General features: G+C 42.6%; 3 protein-coding genes across 8 annotated transcripts in view; 2 read left to right on the top strand and 1 right to left on the bottom strand.

Moving 5' to 3' along the window:
• The window catches only part of me2 (malic enzyme 2, NAD(+)-dependent, mitochondrial), a 12,048-nt gene extending 6,982 nt beyond the window's left edge, over positions 1-5,066 (top strand). For all 3 annotated transcript variants that reach the window (XM_057362542.1, XM_057362534.1, XM_057362550.1), the window contains exons 11-15: positions 550-692; positions 942-1,044; positions 1,204-1,274; positions 1,520-1,618; positions 1,699-5,066. In XM_057362542.1, the coding sequence (XP_057218525.1) occupies positions 550-692; positions 942-1,044; positions 1,204-1,274; positions 1,520-1,618; positions 1,699-1,860 (578 nt within the window). In that variant the 3' untranslated portion in view covers positions 1,861-5,066. The remainder of the gene's footprint in view (positions 1-549; positions 693-941; positions 1,045-1,203; positions 1,275-1,519; positions 1,619-1,698) is intronic.
• A 309-nt stretch (positions 5,067-5,375) lies between these two features.
• Positions 5,376-8,408, bottom strand: rnf185 (ring finger protein 185). Of its 2 annotated transcripts, none has more exons than XM_057362560.1 (7): positions 8,278-8,408; positions 7,251-7,430; positions 7,105-7,123; positions 6,900-7,012; positions 6,650-6,704; positions 6,094-6,211; positions 5,376-5,739 (listed from the first exon to the last, which is right to left on the bottom strand). In XM_057362560.1, exons 2-7 carry the CDS (start codon positions 7,406-7,408, stop codon positions 5,642-5,644), a joined length of 561 nt encoding a protein of 186 aa, XP_057218543.1. In that variant the 5' UTR covers positions 7,409-7,430; positions 8,278-8,408; the 3' UTR covers positions 5,376-5,641. The 2 variants fall into 2 exon arrangements, with proteins under 2 accessions (XP_057218543.1, XP_057218551.1); XM_057362568.1 differs by having other exon boundaries at positions 5,376-5,736.
• A 1,026-nt stretch (positions 8,409-9,434) lies between these two features.
• Positions 9,435-18,798, top strand: part of mbd2 (methyl-CpG binding domain protein 2) — a 36,864-nt gene continuing 27,500 nt past the window's right edge. Inside the window, exons 1-2 of one of the 3 annotated variants that reach the window (XM_057355027.1) lie at positions 9,435-9,837; positions 17,629-17,788. In XM_057355027.1, coding sequence (XP_057211010.1) covers positions 9,722-9,837; positions 17,629-17,788 — 276 coding nt within the window. In that variant the 5' untranslated portion in view covers positions 9,435-9,721. Of the gene's footprint in view, positions 9,838-13,374; positions 13,622-17,628; positions 17,789-18,798 lie in introns of those variants that run through there. The other 2 variants (XM_057355032.1, XM_057355019.1) reach the window with 2 other exon arrangements.

Genomic DNA, 18,798 nt, shown 5'->3' with positions numbered 1-18,798 from the left:
CTCTCTCTCTCTCTCTCTCTCTCTCTCTCTCTCTCTCTCTCTCTCTCTCTCTCTCTCTCTCTCTCTCTCTCTCTCTCTCTCTCTCTCTCTCTCTCTCTCTGTCTCTCTCTCTCTCTCTCTCCTCCTCACTTTACCTCTATATAACCTTTAAAGGGGACATACACTTCTATTTTTGTTACTGATGTTCATTTAGTTCTTCATGACTTCGTCCTCTCTGACCCCTACTGTCTGTATGTAGAAGAGCTCTCTTCTGATTGGTTCATCTTACCAAACGTGAATGCTTTGAAGTGTATTTTTATTCTCATGGCAAATTATTATAGTTTGATTTTCACAAAAACACACCACCGTTCAATAGGGTCACTTGACAGAAATGTTTTTTTATGATCCTAAAAGCTTTTGGTCTGAAAGAATATGTGGGAATTGTTGAAAGTGAAACTGTATTTAAATGCATTTTTTGAAATGGATGAGTGAATGAAAAAGAAAGAATAGTGGGTCATCCACAGTACAATAGACTGTATTATTTAGTGTGGATGTTTTGAATATCATCAGGTGTGTCCGGGGCCGGGCGGCTCTTCACTCATGATGTCATCAAAGCCATGGGCAGCTTGAACGATCGACCAATCATCTTTGCTCTGAGTAACCCGACGGCCAAAGCTGAATGTACAGCAGAAGACGCCTACATCCTCACACAGGTAACACAAGGATTTATGAAGAGTTTCTTTGCAAAAACAGATAACTCGGTTTTGAAAATATTTAAAAAATCATGGTTTTTATTATGCGTATCAATCAAACAGCAGTTGGGTTGTTTTGGATAAATAATTAAAAAAAAATACAGCTACTAACACAATAAAACATGATGACATATTAAAAAAACGTATATCTGTTTGAAAGAGCGTTCAAGTCACATTACTGGAATTCACGAATGATCTGTCTGACTGCAGGGCCGCTGTTTGTTCGCCAGCGGCAGTCCATTTGGACCCGTGACATTAGAAGACGGCACAATACTGATCCCGGGCCAGGGCAACAATGCTTACATATTCCCAGGTTTTTGACATGATTCTAGTTATAAGTATTAATGGATATACTGTAGTTATACTTCAAGTAAAGATTGACTAAAGCACTAAAAGTTGCTCATGTTTGATAAAAGTTTGAAGCAGATGTGTGTGTGCAGTGGATGGTTGACCTGTAGTTTTCTGATTTCAGGTGTGGCATTGGCTGTAATTCTCAGTGGAGTTCGTCATATCAGTGACACGGTCTTCCTGGAGGCGGCGAAGGTACACAATCACCCCCGAACGCTGTTTCACACATCAGCTTTTGTGTGGTTATTCTTACAAATCTAATCACGTGAGAACCGTCTGGTGCTGTTGTTTTACATCTTAGTTTTCATTTTCACATTGCCGTATCGTATATTTCTCAAAATATTCTCTATATGGCGTTTGTGAAAGATTTCGCGTGTGTGCTGATGTGTTGACATTTTATTTTGCGGATTGATTTGTGAGAGATGTTGTGTGCGTTTCAGACACTGACAGATCAGCTTACAGACGAGGAGTTGAGTCAAGGGCGACTGTATCCACCGCTGTCTAACATCAGAGAGGTGTCCATACAGATGGCCATCAAGGTAACACACGCGTGCAGGAGGTCATTGTGTCGTAGAATGGTACAGATAGAAGTGGTTTGTAATGTTGTTGTTGTGTGCAGGTGGTGGAGTTTGTGTATTCACAGGGAATGGCTTTCCGCTACCCAGAACCCGTGGATAAAGAATCTTATGTCAGATCGGTTGTCTGGCACACCAATTACGATTCCTTTCTGCCCGACATTTACAACTGGCCCGGGGTTTCTCACAGCCCCATCGTCGATTAGAGTAAACACCCCCGTATAATATACAGAACAAACTGAAGACATGATCAGTCCATATTTCCTTTCAAGCTTATTTATATTATATATGATATATACTTCTGATAGTTTGTTTAGAGTTTATGGGGTGAATCTCTCCACATCTCATTTCACTCAAATTTAAAAGAAGAACAAATGAAATCGTGCAGAAAGAAAATCAAGGCTCATGTTAGGAGTTGAGCTGATGAATTTGTCTTGATTTTGAGATGAAGTGTTTCCCATGAGATTGACTCGTATATGATTTTATAAAGCCAGTGTTACAGGCGTGTGTGCCTTTCACTCCTCATGACTGATTTGACTTGTCATTCCTTTCTAAAATGAAGTCTCACTATGGAGGACCGGAAGAGTCATGTGTAAAGTAATAAAGCATTTCATAGTTTAATAAGTAATTCTACAATAAAAATAGGCATTAATACATTTGTTTACAACTTCATTTATTTATCCAAATATAAATAGGCAAATTGATAAAGTCATTCATTATTTAACGTTTTAATGGGCAATAAAAGCGTGATTATAAAAATAATTAAAGCTGCGAGCAGCGATGATCGGGCCCTCGCGGAAAGTGCCACCGCAACCCGATTGCATAAGGAAAACAGTGAATTATAGTAGGATTTGTTATTTATTTAAATGCGTCACATTCCCTTTTGCCAGCTGGTGGCGCTATTGCTATAAGTGAACACTGACATGGATATGTGTTCAGGCCAGGACTATTATCAAACATGTGAAGTGTGAGGCCGGTCAGACATTGTGTACCTGAGTTACTATGGCTTCCTGTTTCATGGTAACATCAAACTTTATCAGGCCACCATGGACACGCCCCTCATGAAAAGTCAGGAACTTGCAATGTATCGTCACAAAGGTCTGAAGATCATACTGGCCAAATATGACGCTGACCTGTTTGAATCTCTATGAGGAGTTAATCACAGTTTAAAACATGCCACTTCCTGTTTCCTGCAGGTGGCGCTATAACAGTATCTGAATATTACCATGTAGATGTCTTCAGGCCAGGACTTTTATCAAATGTGTGAAGTGTGAGACTGGTCAGACATTGTGTACCTGAGTTACTATGGCTTCCTGTTTCATGGCGAAACATCAAACTTTGTCAGGCCACCACGGACACGCCCCTCAGCGAAAAGTTAGGATCTTTCAATGTATCTTCACAAAGGTCTGAAGATCATACTGGCTGTACTCTTCAAATATACGACGCTGACCTGTTTGAATCTCTATGAGGAGTTAATCACAGTTTGAAACATGCCACTTCCTGTTTCCTGCAGGTGGCGCTATAACTGTATCTGAATATTACCATGTAGATGTCTTCAGGCCAGGACTTTTATCAAATGTGTGAAGTCTGGGGCCTGTTGGACATTGTATGCCTGAGTTACAACAGCTTCCTGTTCATGACGAAACGCCAAACTTTGGCAGGCCGCCAGGGTCACGTTCCCAAACGAAAAGTCAAGATCTCCGCATTTAACTTCGCAAAGGCCTTGAGATGAGAATGACACGAAGATAATGTTGATCGGATTAAAACTCTAGGAGGAGTTCGTTAAAGTACGACGACTGGAAATTGCAAAAATTTACCAAATTGCACAGGAAATTAAAAATAACGGACTTCCTGTTTAGTTTAGAGATATGCTCCAAGAGACTTTTCTTAATGATTCGGGGTGTTCTATCAGCCCACCAAATGGTGCATGTATGTTTTGCATAGCGGTCTGGGCAGTTCTAGGTGGCGCTAGCGAGCCATTTTGCCACGCCTAATTTTAAAACCCATATCAGACGTAAATGTTCGCCACGTCTGATGCGTGTGCAAGTTATTGTGAGTTTTTGAGCATGTTTAGGCCTTCAAATTAGCGATCAAAGAGGGAGAACACAGAAACAATAGGGCTCTGCACTGCAGTGCAAGCCGGTGGCTTGCTCCTCCGTGCTCGGGCCCTAATTAATAAATGAAATATTAATCCATCCATAAATACTTAAAATTAAAAAGGGAATTAAAAAAACCAACATAAAGCACTCAATAAGTACATCGTTTTAAAGTGCATTAATTAATTCCTAAATAAATAGTGGAATTTCAAAATGTATTTGAAAATGCGATTTAAAAAGAGGAATAAATAATTGGATTTACAAACTAAACTACTTTAATCAGTCATTTAAAAGGCGATTTCTTTTACCATTTGCATTTCCACGCTGCCTTTCCTTTTCCGATTTGCTATTCGAATAGCTTAGTCCTTTAGCTTTTCCTTTTAGCCTCTCCATTTAGCATTTCCCTGACACTGGGTCCTTGCATTGGTAAAACGAAGTTAAACAGTGCAAATTAGCTATGGCGAGAGAGATGTAACAAGCTCTCTGATTGGCTAGTTCCTTGTACGTCATGTTCAGCGGTATGTTAGATGAGCAATGGAGAATAGGAACCTGACCTCTTCCGGTCATCCATATCTCACTGCATGTTGTCATTGTGTTTGTTTTCTGTTGTGTCCGTGACATTCATCTGATGACAGGAGAGCTGAAGGGATCCATTGTACTAGACAGTATTATGACATTGACCACAGTTTATTTCAACATTCACATCAGACCATTTCTTCTGACGTGCCGCACTATTGGCATGTTTCAAAGCAGAGGTAATGTACCAGCATGACAGTCAAATTCTGCCATAAAGATTGAGTTACTATGTTACTCTACTTATTAAATGACTGCTTGACATAGACGTGAAATATTGATCCAAATGATTTTATAATGCGACGGCTGCAGAATTCTGTCAAACATACAGCATAAAATAGCACAGAATGGCACAATCAAGTATTCCATATATATATATTCCAGTATATACCACTGTTATAACCTTAGAAGTGCCTGCTTATGCATCATTTACATGTATGTTACATCATTTACAGGTCATTCTGTATTCAGTAGCCAAAGATCACAAGAGGGAACATGATTTAGATTTCATCTCCGACTCATTAGAGGCCTATTTTTCTTTGAAAGCACATCATATACATTTAAAATAACTAGTGAACGTGTGATGTGCCAGACAATAACATTTAAAGCTCAGCATCAGCCAATTGACACCTTTGTTCCATCACCATGGTAACATCCGTCATTGATCCTTTCTGATGTCTCTTTCACACAGAAACCACTTAAAACTGTGTTACATACGTGTAGAATAAAAGCTTTTGATTGAATCTGTGTTGTACTCACTGCTGAAGTCATTATAACACTATAAAAAGGTTTCTCCTGAAATCCAGAAAACAGCTTCCTGACAGCAAAGGTAAAACATTTAACACTCAATCATATTTCTCTTTATATAGCATTTAAAAAAAGTGCAAAGTTGTATTTGTGTTTATCTACTTTAGACGAGAGATCTGCACACTCGCTGTCTTCAGCATCTTCATAAGAATTAAATGACATGATTTCAACTGTGATGACATTATTCAAACATGCATCTGGTCGGTTTCTCTTCATGGCCGGTTAAGACACATTCATGACACACATTGAAAGACTTGCTTTATTAAAGTGAGCAACAGAATTTGCCACCACAATTGCAAAAGAATAATTCGATTTTTAGAGAAATAACTCGCGTGTTTATTTAAAACTGAACATAAGCAGAAGTGTTGATCACAGGCATGCCATCACAACATCTCTTTCATAGAAAAAGACCTCAGACGGAAAACATTCTTAAAAATCATCACGAGAAATCTGACTGATGTGATCTCCGATTCTAGAGGAACCAATGCCATCTCCTGGAAATTACAACCGTTTAAGCGATGAGCAGCCAAAACATGATGAGAAGAGCCACAAACAGGAAGAGGCGGGACAGGAAGTGCTCGTCTGTGTGCTGAGGAGTTCCTGGAGCTGCTGTGGACACAGAAATCAGGTTTTTAATACATCATCATCATACACTAGAACACTCATTCTTTTATTGTGTTCACAATGCGAGTCGTCTTTTCATTTGGCCAATACGTTTCTTAAACACGATGACATTAGACTCATTTTGCAGTACTTCTTGTTTTGTGATTTTAATCGTATGTTTTATTTACACTTGAGCTGAGCTAAAACGTCAGTTGATTCGTCTTATTTTTTGGCAGAATTTTTTTAAATAAAAAAAAACGTGTTGGGATGGAAAGAATTATGATTCTAAATGTGAAGTATAGAAATATAACTAACACCTGCACTTCACTTATTCACGGGATGATTGTTTGAAGGATGTACCTGGTGGGGGTCTCCCGTCATTGATATTGAACGCTGTGGCGAAAATCCCAAAAGGAAAAGCTCCGATTCCAAAAGACATCTGGAAACCTCCATCTCCAAACCCAAATCCCTGAAAGCCCTGAGAAAACAAAGCACATGACTGGACTCTACTACACAACGCACAGATGTATGATAAAACACATTTAGATCTATACTCAAATACTCCAAACCATCAGCTTCTACATCACTGACTGTAAGATAAGACATCATGCAGAAAGGATTAGGAGTGAAACGTGATGCAATGCATCCGTCAGATGAGCTGAGAGGAACCATGCGTGTGTGACTCTTCAGAGACCAAACATAACAAGTCCCATCGGGCCGCTCGTTTGACTAATGAATTAGCTGCAGGTTTGCACAACAGCAGCCGCTTTTATCCACGTAAGAGTTTCATCACAGACGTCTGGTGCAATGACACACGGATCATTGCAAATGACTGAAAGAAACTCGACTGGGACTGATCGTGTGACTGCTTACGGTCAAACCATTCTCAATATACAATCAGAGAAAACATACTTACACCACGATTTTCTGGTTCTGGTCGCTGGCCTTGAGGTCGTGGAGGAGTTCTCTCTCTAAAACCACGAAGAAAATACAATGAACTACATACTGTACACTTCACTGTAGTCTATCACTCAAATGTTATATTCTGCAGGTCTCTCTCGACTTCTGCCCACTGATATCTGCACCGATGTCCTTACGGCGGTATAAACCAGCTGACACATTTTTTACGTTTCTGACCAGATGAGAGGAGGTTTGTTGTAATGTACCTGGGGTCTTGTTGGCCCGTGCTTCCTCTTCCGTACAGAGGAATGACTTTATCCCGACTGATGCCGGCTTTACAGACGGGACACACCTGACGGTTTGGCCGAGTTTCTAACCACTGCAAACACACACATGAACAACATTACTACATGAATCCTGTCACACGCTCTTGGGTGCTCAATAAAACACAGAAAACACTTAAAAACGTACCTGATGTAAACACGGCCAACTGGGAAGTGATGTCACAGAGCCAGGAAGACGAGGGAGAATACAGTATGGTGAGGTTGATAATATTTTGTACTGTATTTAAAAGCACGCAATCAACGTGTCGTGGACATTAACAGGGTCTCACTCACCAGAAGAGATGACCACACAAACTGATGACGGCATCTTTGGATGTGTCCAGACAGATGTTACACTCGAACGTGCTGTCCTGAGTACTGCTGCTGCTGTCTCCTGCTGTCTGTCCATTACCTGCAGATGAGCTCTCACTCGATGATGCTGCACTCGCCATTCTGTGCCTTCAGCTCCACAACCTTGAATAATACACATCATCATCATCATAACTCTTCTCTTGTATTCATATCAGTGGTGTAACTTTGTTTTGAAAAGTGGTGGGGACAGAGATGACAAAAACAATACTTTAATCAATTGTTTCTGTAATAACTGCTTGGGAATATTGATCATATATAGTCCATCGGCTACTCCGCTTTTCGACTCGAGCTCTCACAGTATGTGGTTCCCAAACGGTCATTTGGTGAAGGTCACTGGCTGTGTACACTTAAAACACTTAATAACAGTTTATTCCTATGACTAAAAACGTCACTTGTTCATTGGTTTACGCGTTTTTGTGCTGGGACACTGGATGCGCGAGCGCGGACTTCATACTGACCGCGGCTCTCTGTCTTCCTCTAGATTACTCAATGAATATTCTCTCTCTCCAACACACACGTGAGAAATCGTGTTGACACATTTAGCCTATTACAGTACAACATACATGACAATAAATACACAAACATACAGACTAAAGGAAGAATGACGTTAGTGTAAACACACACACAATACTGAACACTCTCTCTCTCTCTCTCTCTCAAGATTCAAAGAAGCTTTATTGGCATGATAAAACACATTTTACATTGCCAAAGCACAGGAAAAATAAATATAAATATTCTGCACAAATACAGATTAAGATAAAATAAAAGTATATAAGTATACTCATCAATATAAAGAGGAAAAGAGCAAAGTGTATCTCTCTCTGCTGAATGTGTTGTTGTTGTTAGCGTTTAGCTGCTAATCTCGTGTGTATTAAACACAGATGTGACGTACCTAACAGCGTAAAGACGTTAAAACAGCAAACATTAATATAAAGTAATAAAATATTACCTGAACCATGAAAGCGTCTGCGGAGCGAAAGAGAGAAAATAGCGCTGCTGCTCAGCTTCGCAACTTTCAGCTGATTGCGTCAAAACAAGCTCGCCCGGAACTTACGTCACACGCGTTCGACCAATCGCAGCAACATTATAGAAATAGATGAAACAGCAGAGTGGAGCGAAAGCATAAAATACTTTTTACTTTTAGGTTGGGCGTGGTTTGACCCAGAAAAGGTTTTTGATGGGGTAGATATGACAAATCTAAAAACATTATTTTTGTATTTTTTTTACTTTTTAATGATTATTATTTGATATTGTGTGTTGGGGGGGGGCGGGTCATTTTACGACTGAAAACTACACACACAGATAGCGTTACGTCACTTGTTTAATCCCATACTTACAAATAATTTAATAGGCTTGTTCGATTTGAGGCGGCGCCGCAAGATCCGACAGGCAGATCACATCAAAGTACCGCGAGAGTCATTCGAAAAACCATAAAATGTTTGGTTTCGAATCGCTCTCGCGGTACTTCGATGTCATCCGCCTGTCGGATCTTGCGGCGCCGCTTCAATTCGAACAAGCCTAATGAGTTATTTGAAATCCTAAAAATGATCAGAAGCCTCAGGAGCCTGCCGTGTTGGTCTGAACTGCACCCAAGTTTTTCACCTACTGTTGCACTTGTGTATATGGTTGAGTGACAATTAAGGGACTTGATTTGATTTGAGATTATCCTCAGAAACTGCAGCATGCTGCAGGTATCACGTGACCTCAATGTTAACTGCTTGAGTAATAATAAATGAACAAACAGTCTGTTCTCTCATCATAAATCATACACATTCCTTTAGTAAGAGATGTAACTTTTTTAAAAGTTAAGATGTGTTTAGAGAGGTCTGTAAAAAAGAGATCAGTAAAATATTTTATTTCACATTTATACAAACAGAAAGTAAAATAGAGCTGGAGTTTTTCTGACAACTAACTCCATACAGCCGGTGTAATGTTTAGTTGATGTGTGAGGTCATTTTGACTTTTAAAAGTATTTTTTTTGTAATCTTTTCAACTTTTTGTCAAATGATTGCAGTGACATGACACAGCTGCCTACAGCCTACACACGATGACGTTCTCCGCCAGCGCAGTACAGTATGGGCGGGGCTAAGCAGCTACGTGATGGGCGTGACTAACAGCTCAGGGCGGGGCGGGCCGTGCGGTTGCCAGGCGCTGGTCACTCGTGCGGGAAGTGCTGCTGATATTTCAGAGCGTCACGGGCGCGTTACAGACGCATCGCGCGCAGATTATGATCCGTGACGAGCTCGCTCGCGTCACCGGATCCGCGCGCACGGCGAGAGTTCTACGGCTTTAACCGGGAGATTATTAACTAGTTCAGCGATTATCTCAGCGGCTAACGACACTAGCTGGTTAGCCGACACATCGCGAATAATTACAGTTAATCGAGTGGATCGATGATCATGGAGAAGAAGCGGACGGACTGTCCGGCGCTTCCGCCCGGCTGGAAGAAGGAAGAAGTGATCCGGAAGTCCGGACTGAGTGCTGGAAAGAGTGATGTGTATTACTACAGGTAACTGTGACGGTGTGTGATTATGTGTGTGCGTCAATGTACAGTAGACACAGTGTAACATACAGACCAATGAAACAGTGTAACTTCTGTGCGCGTGTGTGAGAGAAAGAGTGGCTATATATGTGAGTGTATATATAAAAGTGTGTGTGTATATATATATGTATGTATGAGAGAGAGAGTATGTCTATATTTGTGTGAAGTGAAGTGACCTATTAGTCAGATATGGTGACCCATACCCGAGATGTGACCTCTGCATTTAACCCATCCAGAGAGTAGTGAACACACGCACAGCAAGTGGTGACCACACGTACACCCGGAGCAGTGGGCAGCTATCACTGCAGCGCCCGGGGAGCAGGTAGGGGTCAGGTGCCTTGCTCAAGGGCTCCTCAGTCGTTACCCGCCGGCTCCTCAGTCGCTCAAGGGCTCCTCAGTCGTTACTCCTCAGTCGTTACCCGCCTGAGGATCAAACCGGCAACCTTCTGGTCACGAGTCCCACTCTCTGACCGTTAGGCCACGACTGTCCCAGTCTGTCATTTACATGTAGTCATTTACAGATGAGGGAAACAATGCAGAAGTGCAATAAAAGAAAACCGGTCTCATATAGCCCACCACAGTATACAGAGCGAAGTTTTTTTTATACAGACGAATGTAACTTTTGTAAGTGTGATGAGTTGTGAGGCGTTTTTAGATCTGTTACCTTTAAAGTTTGTGTTAATCATTTATAAGAGTGATATAAATCATTGTACGTCTGTATATTTATGATTTCTGTTGCTGTAGTTTTATGTGTTTATAAATGGCATCATAATGTCTCATTTCTGATCACACACATTTGACTCATATATGATTGATTGACAGTGGTGGTTTAAACTGATGTCTAGACTCATGATGTTATGACAGAGTATTTGTGAGAAGTGTAGAGATTTTTGAGTCATGAGAGGAAACTCTACTTTATAATTCACAGATGATCCATGATCGATGTTTTTTTTCTTCTGTCTGCACAGATTGTGTGTGTTGGATTTTGTGTTTGTAACGCTCTGTAAGCGTGTTTGCGTGTGTTGTGGGGGAGGTGTGTGTGTGTGTGTGTGTGTGTGTGGTGTCATGGCGGCAGTGGAAGGCCTGTAAACTGATCTACATCAGAATATATATTCTCTCATCATGACGCACGCGCACACACGCAGATGTTCTGTGTGGTTCTCTGAGGAACATGTGAGCGATGGTGTTCTGGACGTGTCATTGAATATCAGCGTGATGATGATGATTGTTGAGGAGTGATGAGAATGTTCTGGCGTAGTTTAGTTTCTGTGGTGATTGACACGTGACTCATCCGAATCATTCACACCAGTGTGTTCTTCTGCAGCTCATCACGTTTCACAGCATCACAACACAGAGTGTGAAACATGGACACATGGATGTGAATGAAGCGCATTCGAGTGTGGTTTTGTGTCTTATTGAGTTTGTGTGACGCAGGCTTTACCGGCACTGCTGATGTGTTACAGGAACATAACTTCCGGTCTGGACTCCAGACGTGTGTGTGTGTGTTTTCAGTGAGTCATCACAAACACATGAACACATCAGCGTTCTTCTTCAGAACTGTATGTTTGGATTCCAGCGAATCACAGGCTGTGATATTCATTATCATTTATTATCACATCATTTTCACAGCTTCAGTGTTTGACAAATGTTTGAGAAACACCATCATCAATCTCAGGATCGTGAGCGGTTGTGTTTTGATTTGTTATTATCTTGTTAGTTCATTGTGTTTGTGTTAGCCGTTAGAAACTGGATTAACCAGCGTCAGGAAAAATCTGAACGTTCGTCCCTGTGTGTTATGATCTGATAAATGCACAGATTAGTATTTTATACTTGTGTTGTGTTTGTCCTTAAACAAGTTTTGATGATAAATGTCCACAGGACTTGTGTTGTGTTACAGAGGGATTAGTGTGAGTTCTCCAGACGTCCGTCCATGTGTTTCTCTTCATCAGATAGGTGCGGCGTCTGATACACAAGTGTCCTGCTGGTTCTGCGTGTTGTGCTGTTAGAATCATTCCTCAAAAGCCTTAAAGAATGAATCCAGCGCTGGGAATGGAGAAATGCTGGAAGAAGTGAATGATTTTAGAATGTCAGAATGTCTGCATCACTGCTGTGATCTGTTCCAAACACAATCAAACAGGTCTTGTTTTCATGTAGAGAACAGTAAACAGGTCTCAGTTGTGTGAGATAAGACTGAGAGTCTAGTGAGATCTCTGCGTCAGATGGTGTGTCTGTTGAAGGGTGTTTGGTTCAGTCGTTCTTTCTCACGTTGTGTTGTTTCTTCATCTTCAGGTCGTGTGTCGCTCTGCTTTCACAGAAATCGAAGCGTTAAATGTTGTCTTCGCTCAGTCTCCTTGTGGTTTGCTAAATAGTTGGTGCACGTCAAAGCCAGTGTGTGTGTGTGTGTGTTTGTGTTAGCCTGGGTGGGGTGTGTGTGTTTTCTCTGTTGTGTAGTTGTTGGTCACAACATTGTCATTCGGCTTCTTCACAGACACAACAACACAACAGTGAACGTGCACCAAAGCCAAACTCTAAGAAATGTGTTTCTCTCATTACTGTGTGTTGATTCTCTGCATGTGTTGTGTGTTATTGTGCAGTTACAGTGATAATCATCATGAAAACCACCGGAGCTGTTTACTGCATCTGCACACATTACTACAGTAAATACAGTCCGATCTGAACTCATCATCAGCACCTGTGCTGCTCTTCACGCCTACACCACACAACACACGCACGCTGAACACGAGCGTTACTGCACATTTGCATGTCGAGCCATATTGAGCGCATGTGTGTGTGTGTTAGCAGTGTTCACTCATTCACACTCATGTTGTCATCTGAGGGTGAGCTGTGTTTGATTTAAGTTAAAAAGTGATCAAATGAATTTTGGCCTGTAGTTGTGAGGGGCTTGAGTTTGTGAGTGTAGTGCAGACAGAAATGTGCAAACTCAGCACAAGATTTCTCTTCCTACAGTCACTCAGCTTTCATTTCTGTTGCTTAGTTCAGCTTTCTACTCACTCTACTGTGTGTGCCTGTCAGCGTGTGCATGTCAGTGTGTGCGTGTGTGTGCACGTCAGTGTGTGCGTGCATGTGCGTATCTCTGTGTGCATGTCAGTGTGTGTGTGTGTGTGTCCGCGGGTGTGTGGACATCAGTGTGTGAGTGTGTGTGCACGTCAGTGTGTGTGTGTGCATGTGCGTATCTCTGTGTGCCTGTCAGTGTGTGTGTCCGCGGGTGTGTGCACGTCAGTGTGTGCATGCATGTGCGTATCTCTGTGTGCATGTCAGTGTGTGAGTGTGTGTGTCCGTGGGTGTGTGCACGTCAGTGTGTGTGTGTGCATGTGTGCATGTGCGTATCTCTGTGTGCCTGTCAGCGTGTGCAGGTCAGGGTGTGAGTGTGTGTGTCCGCAGGTGTGTGCACGTCAGTGTGTGTGTGCATGTGCGTATCTCTGTGTGCATGTGAGTGTGTGTGTCCACGGGTGTGTGCACGTCAGTGTGTGTGTGTGTGTTTGTGTTAGCCTGGGTGGGGTGTGTGTGTTTTCTCTGTTGTGTAGTTGTTGGTCACAACATTGTCATTCGGCTTCTTCACAGACACAACAACACAACAGTGAACGTGCACCAAAGCCAAACTCTAAGAAATGTGTTTCTCTCATTACTGTGTGTTGATTCTCTGCATGTGTTGTGTGTTATTGTGCAGTTACAGTGATAATCATCATGAAAACCACCGGAGCTGTTTACTGCATCTGCACACATTACTACAGTAAATACAGTCCGATCTGAACTCATCATCAGCACCTGTGCTGCTCTTCACGCCTACACCACACAACACACGCACGCTGAACACGAGCGTTACTGCACATTTGCATGTCGAGCCATATTGAGCGCATGTGTGTGTGTGTTAGCAGGAAAAGCGTCAAATAGTGCAATGTCTTGGACAAGGTATGAAAACATTAGATATTTCACGAAAACTTAAGCGAGATCATCGTACTGTGAAGAGATTTGTGGCTGATTCAGAGCACAGAAGGGTTCGTGCAGATAAAGGCAGAATGAGGAAGGTTTCTTCCAGACAAATTCATCGGATTAAGAGAGCAGCTGCAAAAATGCCATTGCAAAGCAGCAAACAGGTATTTGAAGCTGCTGGTGCCTCGGGAGTCCCGAAAACCTCAAGGTGTAGGATCCTCCAGATGCTTGCAGTTGTGCATAAACCTACTATTCGGCCACCCCTAACCAATGCTCACAAGCAGAAACGGTTGCAGTGGGCCCACACATACATGAAGACTAATTTTCAAACAGTCTTGTTTACTGATGAGTGCCGTGCAACCCTGGATGGTCCAGATGGATGGAGTAGTGGATGGTTGGTGGATGGCCACCATGTCCCAACAACGCTGCGACGTCAGCAAGGAGGTGGTGGAGTCATGTTTTGGGCTGGAATCATGGGGAGACAGCTGGTGGGCCCCTTTAGGGTCCCTGAAGGTGTGAAAATGAACTCTGCAAGGTATGTAGAGTTTCTGACTGAGCACTTTCTTCCATGGTACAAAAAGAAGAACCATGCCTTCCGTAGCAAAATCATCTTCATGCATGACAATGCACCATCTCATGCTGCAAAGAATACCTCTGTGTCATTGGCTGCTATGGGCATAAAAGGAGAGAAACTCATGGTGTGGCCACCATCCTCCCCTGACCTCAACCCTATTGAGAACCTTTGGAGCATCCTCAAGCGAAAGATCTATGATGGTGGGAGGCAGTTAGCATCAAAACAGCAGCTCTGGGAGGCTATTCTGACATCCTGCAAAGAAATTCAATCAGAAACTATCCAAAAACTCACAAGTTCAATGGATGCAAGAATTGTGAAGGTGATATCAAAGAAGGGGTCCTATGTTAACATGTAACTTGCCCTGTTAGGATGTTTTTGATTGAAATAGCTTTTGATTTCAGTAAATATGACCTCCTAATGCGGCAAATTCAACAAATGACCATTTTCAGTTTTTTACAACCTATGAAATGTTTTCAAACTCTGTTGTGCATAATAATTTGGAACAGTGCATTTTGAGTTTTTCATTTTTTAAATAAATACTGTTGTCAGTGGGAGGTTTGTTCAATAAAATTCCAAATGTACCCTAACTGTTGATTACTTGAAAATTATACTGACTGTCATTTGCATCGACAAATTAGGAAAACCAGAGAAAGATATCATTTGCATAATAATTTGGAACCCAGTGTACACGCACACACACACACACACTGACGTGCACACACCCGCGGACACACACACTGACATGCACATGCTGACAGGCACACACAGATACGCACATGCGCACACAGACGTATACACACGTACTGACGTCCACACACCCGTGGACACACACACTGACATGCACACACAGATACACACACTCACACTTGCACACGCTGACAGGCACACATAGATGCGCACACACACACACTGACGTGCACACACCCGCGCACACACACACTCACACGCTGACAGGCACACACAGATACGCACATGCGTGCACACACACGCTGACATACCACACACTCGTACAACGCGACACACACACACACACACGCTGTCAACTCACACATGCCACACGCACACAGAATTACCCACACACACGGGCAAAGACATGCACACACTGACATGCGCACACACATCGGCACGCACACACAAACTCACACATGCACACAGTCGAGGCACACACAGATTACGCACATGCGCGGCACACACACACACACACACACACACACTACAGCACACACCTGACGTGCACACACCGCGGACACAAACCCGGACATTGCACATGCTGACAGGCACACACAGATTACGCACATGCCGCACAACAGACGTATAACACACACGTACTGACCGTCCAACACACCCCACGCCACACACACTGACACATACACTAGACATCCACGTGCACTCACACTTGCACACGCTGACAGGCACACATAGATGCGCACACACACACACTGACGTGCACACACCCGCACCACTTGACATGACACCTCATAGAGTGAGTAGAAAGCTGAACTAAGCAACAAACTGAATGCGATGACTGTAGGAAGAGAATCTTGTGCTGGTTTGGCACATTTCTGGCTGCACACACTCACAAACTCAAGCCCTCACAACTACAGGCCAAAATTCATTCATCACTTTTTAACTTAAAATCAAACACAGCTCACCCTCAGATGACACATGAGTGTGAATGAGTGAAACAGCTTAAACACACACAAACTCGCCTCATATCGCTCAGCAAGCGCCTTTGTGCTAGTTATGAGTGGACGCTCGTGAGGTACAGTGGGAACAATCTGATCTGTGACTAAAGTATTGCTTGTTTGTTTTTAGGGATGTTGTGGGTCATTTCTGCTAGGCAGTACATTTTTATGTCCCCATCATACAAGCATATGCCACCATACTGAATAAAATATTACACTTGTAAATTGTAGTACACTTGTACCTAATCAGCACCAAAAGCCTTAAACTGTTCCTTGATGACATCATCTTTCAGGATGAGAAAGACATCATTTTAGTGAGATAAAACTTTCAACTATTGGTGGGTCTCATGAATTCTGTTATTTTTTTATGTTAAGCTGACACTACGTAAAATAACTGTCAATCCTTCACTGAAGGACTTTACTTTAATCCCATCCCCTTAGTTCCATGTTATTTTTTAACCTGTTACTGTATGTAAATAATTAAGGGGCTGTGTCCACCGAGGCGCATTTACGCGGCTGAAAACGGCAGGAGCTCGGCTGAAAACGCCCGCTGTAGGCGCAGAGTTCTGGCCAAAGTTGAGCATTTTTCAACTCAGGGCGCTCGGTCGAACGCCGGCGCTGAGCGTGAAAAAAACGCATAGCACCAGCGCAGAGCGCAGAAAAAAAACGTCAGCTGATGGCTTTTTTTAAAAGCGCGGCGTTTCCATAGGAAACAATTGAAAAAACATGCCGGCCGCAGGCGTAAACGCCTCGGTGGACACAGCCTCTAAGTGTCATATACCCCTTATACCCCTTAAGTGGCNGGCAGCAGACAGATCCTTTTTCTTTCCCATATTGCTTGAAACCTGTGGCCTGCTTAATAATGTGGAACGTCCTTCTTAAGTAGTTTTCCTTTAATTGGGCTCACCTGGCAAACTACTTATCACAGGTGTCTGAGATTGATTTCAGTGATCCAAAGAGCACTGAGACACAATACCATCCATAAGTTTAATTGAACAATATAAAATTAAATGTTTACGACACTTAAATCCAATTTGCATAATAATTTGGAACGCAGTGTATGTGTGCCTGTCAGCGTGTGCAAGTGTGAGTGTGTGTATCTGTGTGTGCATGTCAGTGTGTGTGTCCACGGGTGTGTGGACGTCAGTACGTGTGTATACGTCTGTGTGCGCATGTGCGTATCTGTGTGTGCCTGTCAGCATGTGCATGTCAGTGTGTGTGTCCGCGGGTGTGTGCACGTCAGTGTGTGTGTGTGTGTGCGCGCATGTGCGTATCTGTGTGTGCCTGTCAGCGTGTGCATGTGTGAGTGTGTGTGTGCGTGCATGTGTGTGCGCATGTCAGTGTGTGCGTGTCAGCGTGTGTGTGTGTATGTGTGTGTGCGTGTACGTGTGTGTGTATGTCAGCGTGTGTGTGTGTGTGTGTGCGTGTACGTGTGTGTGTATGTCAGCGTGTGTGTGTGTGCGCATGCGTGTATGTGCATAGATTTTAAATGTGTGTACTTTGGCACTGGAGCTGTTAGTATGTTTTAATGATGTTTTTCTCCTTTAGTCCCACAGGAAAGAAGTTCAGGAGCAAGCCGCAGTTGTCCCGTTACCTGGGCAACACTTTTGATCTGGGATGTTTCGACTTCCGAACGGGTAAAATGATGCCCAGTAAAATGCAGAAGAACAAACAGAGAATGCGCAGTGACAATCTCAGCTTGTCTAAGGTACACAACGCGCAGCGCTTTACAACAGCCAGCGCTTTACTACGCACAACGCATTACAACGCGCAGCGCTTAACAGTGTTGTGATGTCTGATGAAAACTCTTTGTGCTTCTTGAGCGTGTTTACGTGTTTGTGAGTCTTGTGCATGTCTGTACAGTTACACAATACATTTTCTCAGGACTCACAGTGTCTGTATGTTTTCTTTTGTTTTCGAAAAGCATTCAGCAGACAGCCTCACTCTCATGCTCACATATTCTTCTTGTGATTTGAGTCTTTGTTTTCATTTGGTTGATGGTGTGGACGTTAGAGGTGTGTCTGTAGTGCTTTCTGTGCGCCTCGCCCCTTGACCCACTTCTGTCACAGACGCACACACACACACACACGCACGCACACACACGCACGCACACACACACACACACACACACACACGCACACACACGCAGATCTGCGATCTGAAGTGCTGTGGTGTTTGAGTTCATTTCTTGAATTACTGTCCACTGACACCAGAACAGCCAATAATACACAGAAAATAAACGGATGTCTTGATTATTTTATTTTTAGTTTGTGTAGCCTGTTGAAGTTGGATTATTATCAGCAAACGTGTTTATTTGAGTGTATTTCTAGAATGACAAGTTTTTTAGTTGAACTGTTCAGGTGTTCAGTGTGATCTCAGGCAGTGTTTGTGTGTGAAAACAGAAAGAACAATGTTTATATGTATAATAATGTGTGCGCGTGTGTGGAGATGTCTGTAAGTTATGTTACAGTAAAGATGAACCGTTGCTTTGAGTTCAGTGTTTGTGTCATGTGATAAACTGGTGGTTTGTGATTGGTTTGAAGTCTCAATGCTGCAGGATTCATGATTGATAATATTATTTTTAATACTGATATTAATTGAAATGTTGTTTTTTATATTTGATTTTTTTTTGTCTGATCTCTCTGGTCAATCACAGTTTGTGTGCTGCTGATGTTTATATTGAGTAGTCTCTGTCTCTCTCTCTCTCTCTCTCTCTCT

This window comes from Triplophysa rosa, linkage group LG2 (genome assembly GCF_024868665.1).
Source record: "Triplophysa rosa linkage group LG2, Trosa_1v2, whole genome shotgun sequence".
In the NCBI taxonomy this organism is placed as follows: Eukaryota; Metazoa; Chordata; class Actinopteri; order Cypriniformes; family Nemacheilidae; genus Triplophysa; species Triplophysa rosa.
Note: the sequence above shows the minus strand (reverse complement) of the source record. Positions and strands in the feature narration are given on the sequence as shown.

Bases quoted from the DNA above. Each gene is read 5' to 3' on its own strand.
- rnf185 (XM_057362560.1), bottom strand. From the start codon at position 7,408: ATGGCGAGTGCAGCATCATCGAGTGAGAGCTCATCTGCAGGTAATGGA. The intron at 6,705-6,899 runs GTACATTACAAC...TCGTGGTTTTAG, and splicing joins ACGGGCCAACAAGACCCCAG to AGAGAGAACTCCTCCACGAC. The intron at 6,212-6,649 runs GTAAGTATGTTT...TTGTTTTCTCAG, and splicing joins CAGAACCAGAAAATCGTGGT to GGCTTTCAGGGATTTGGGTT.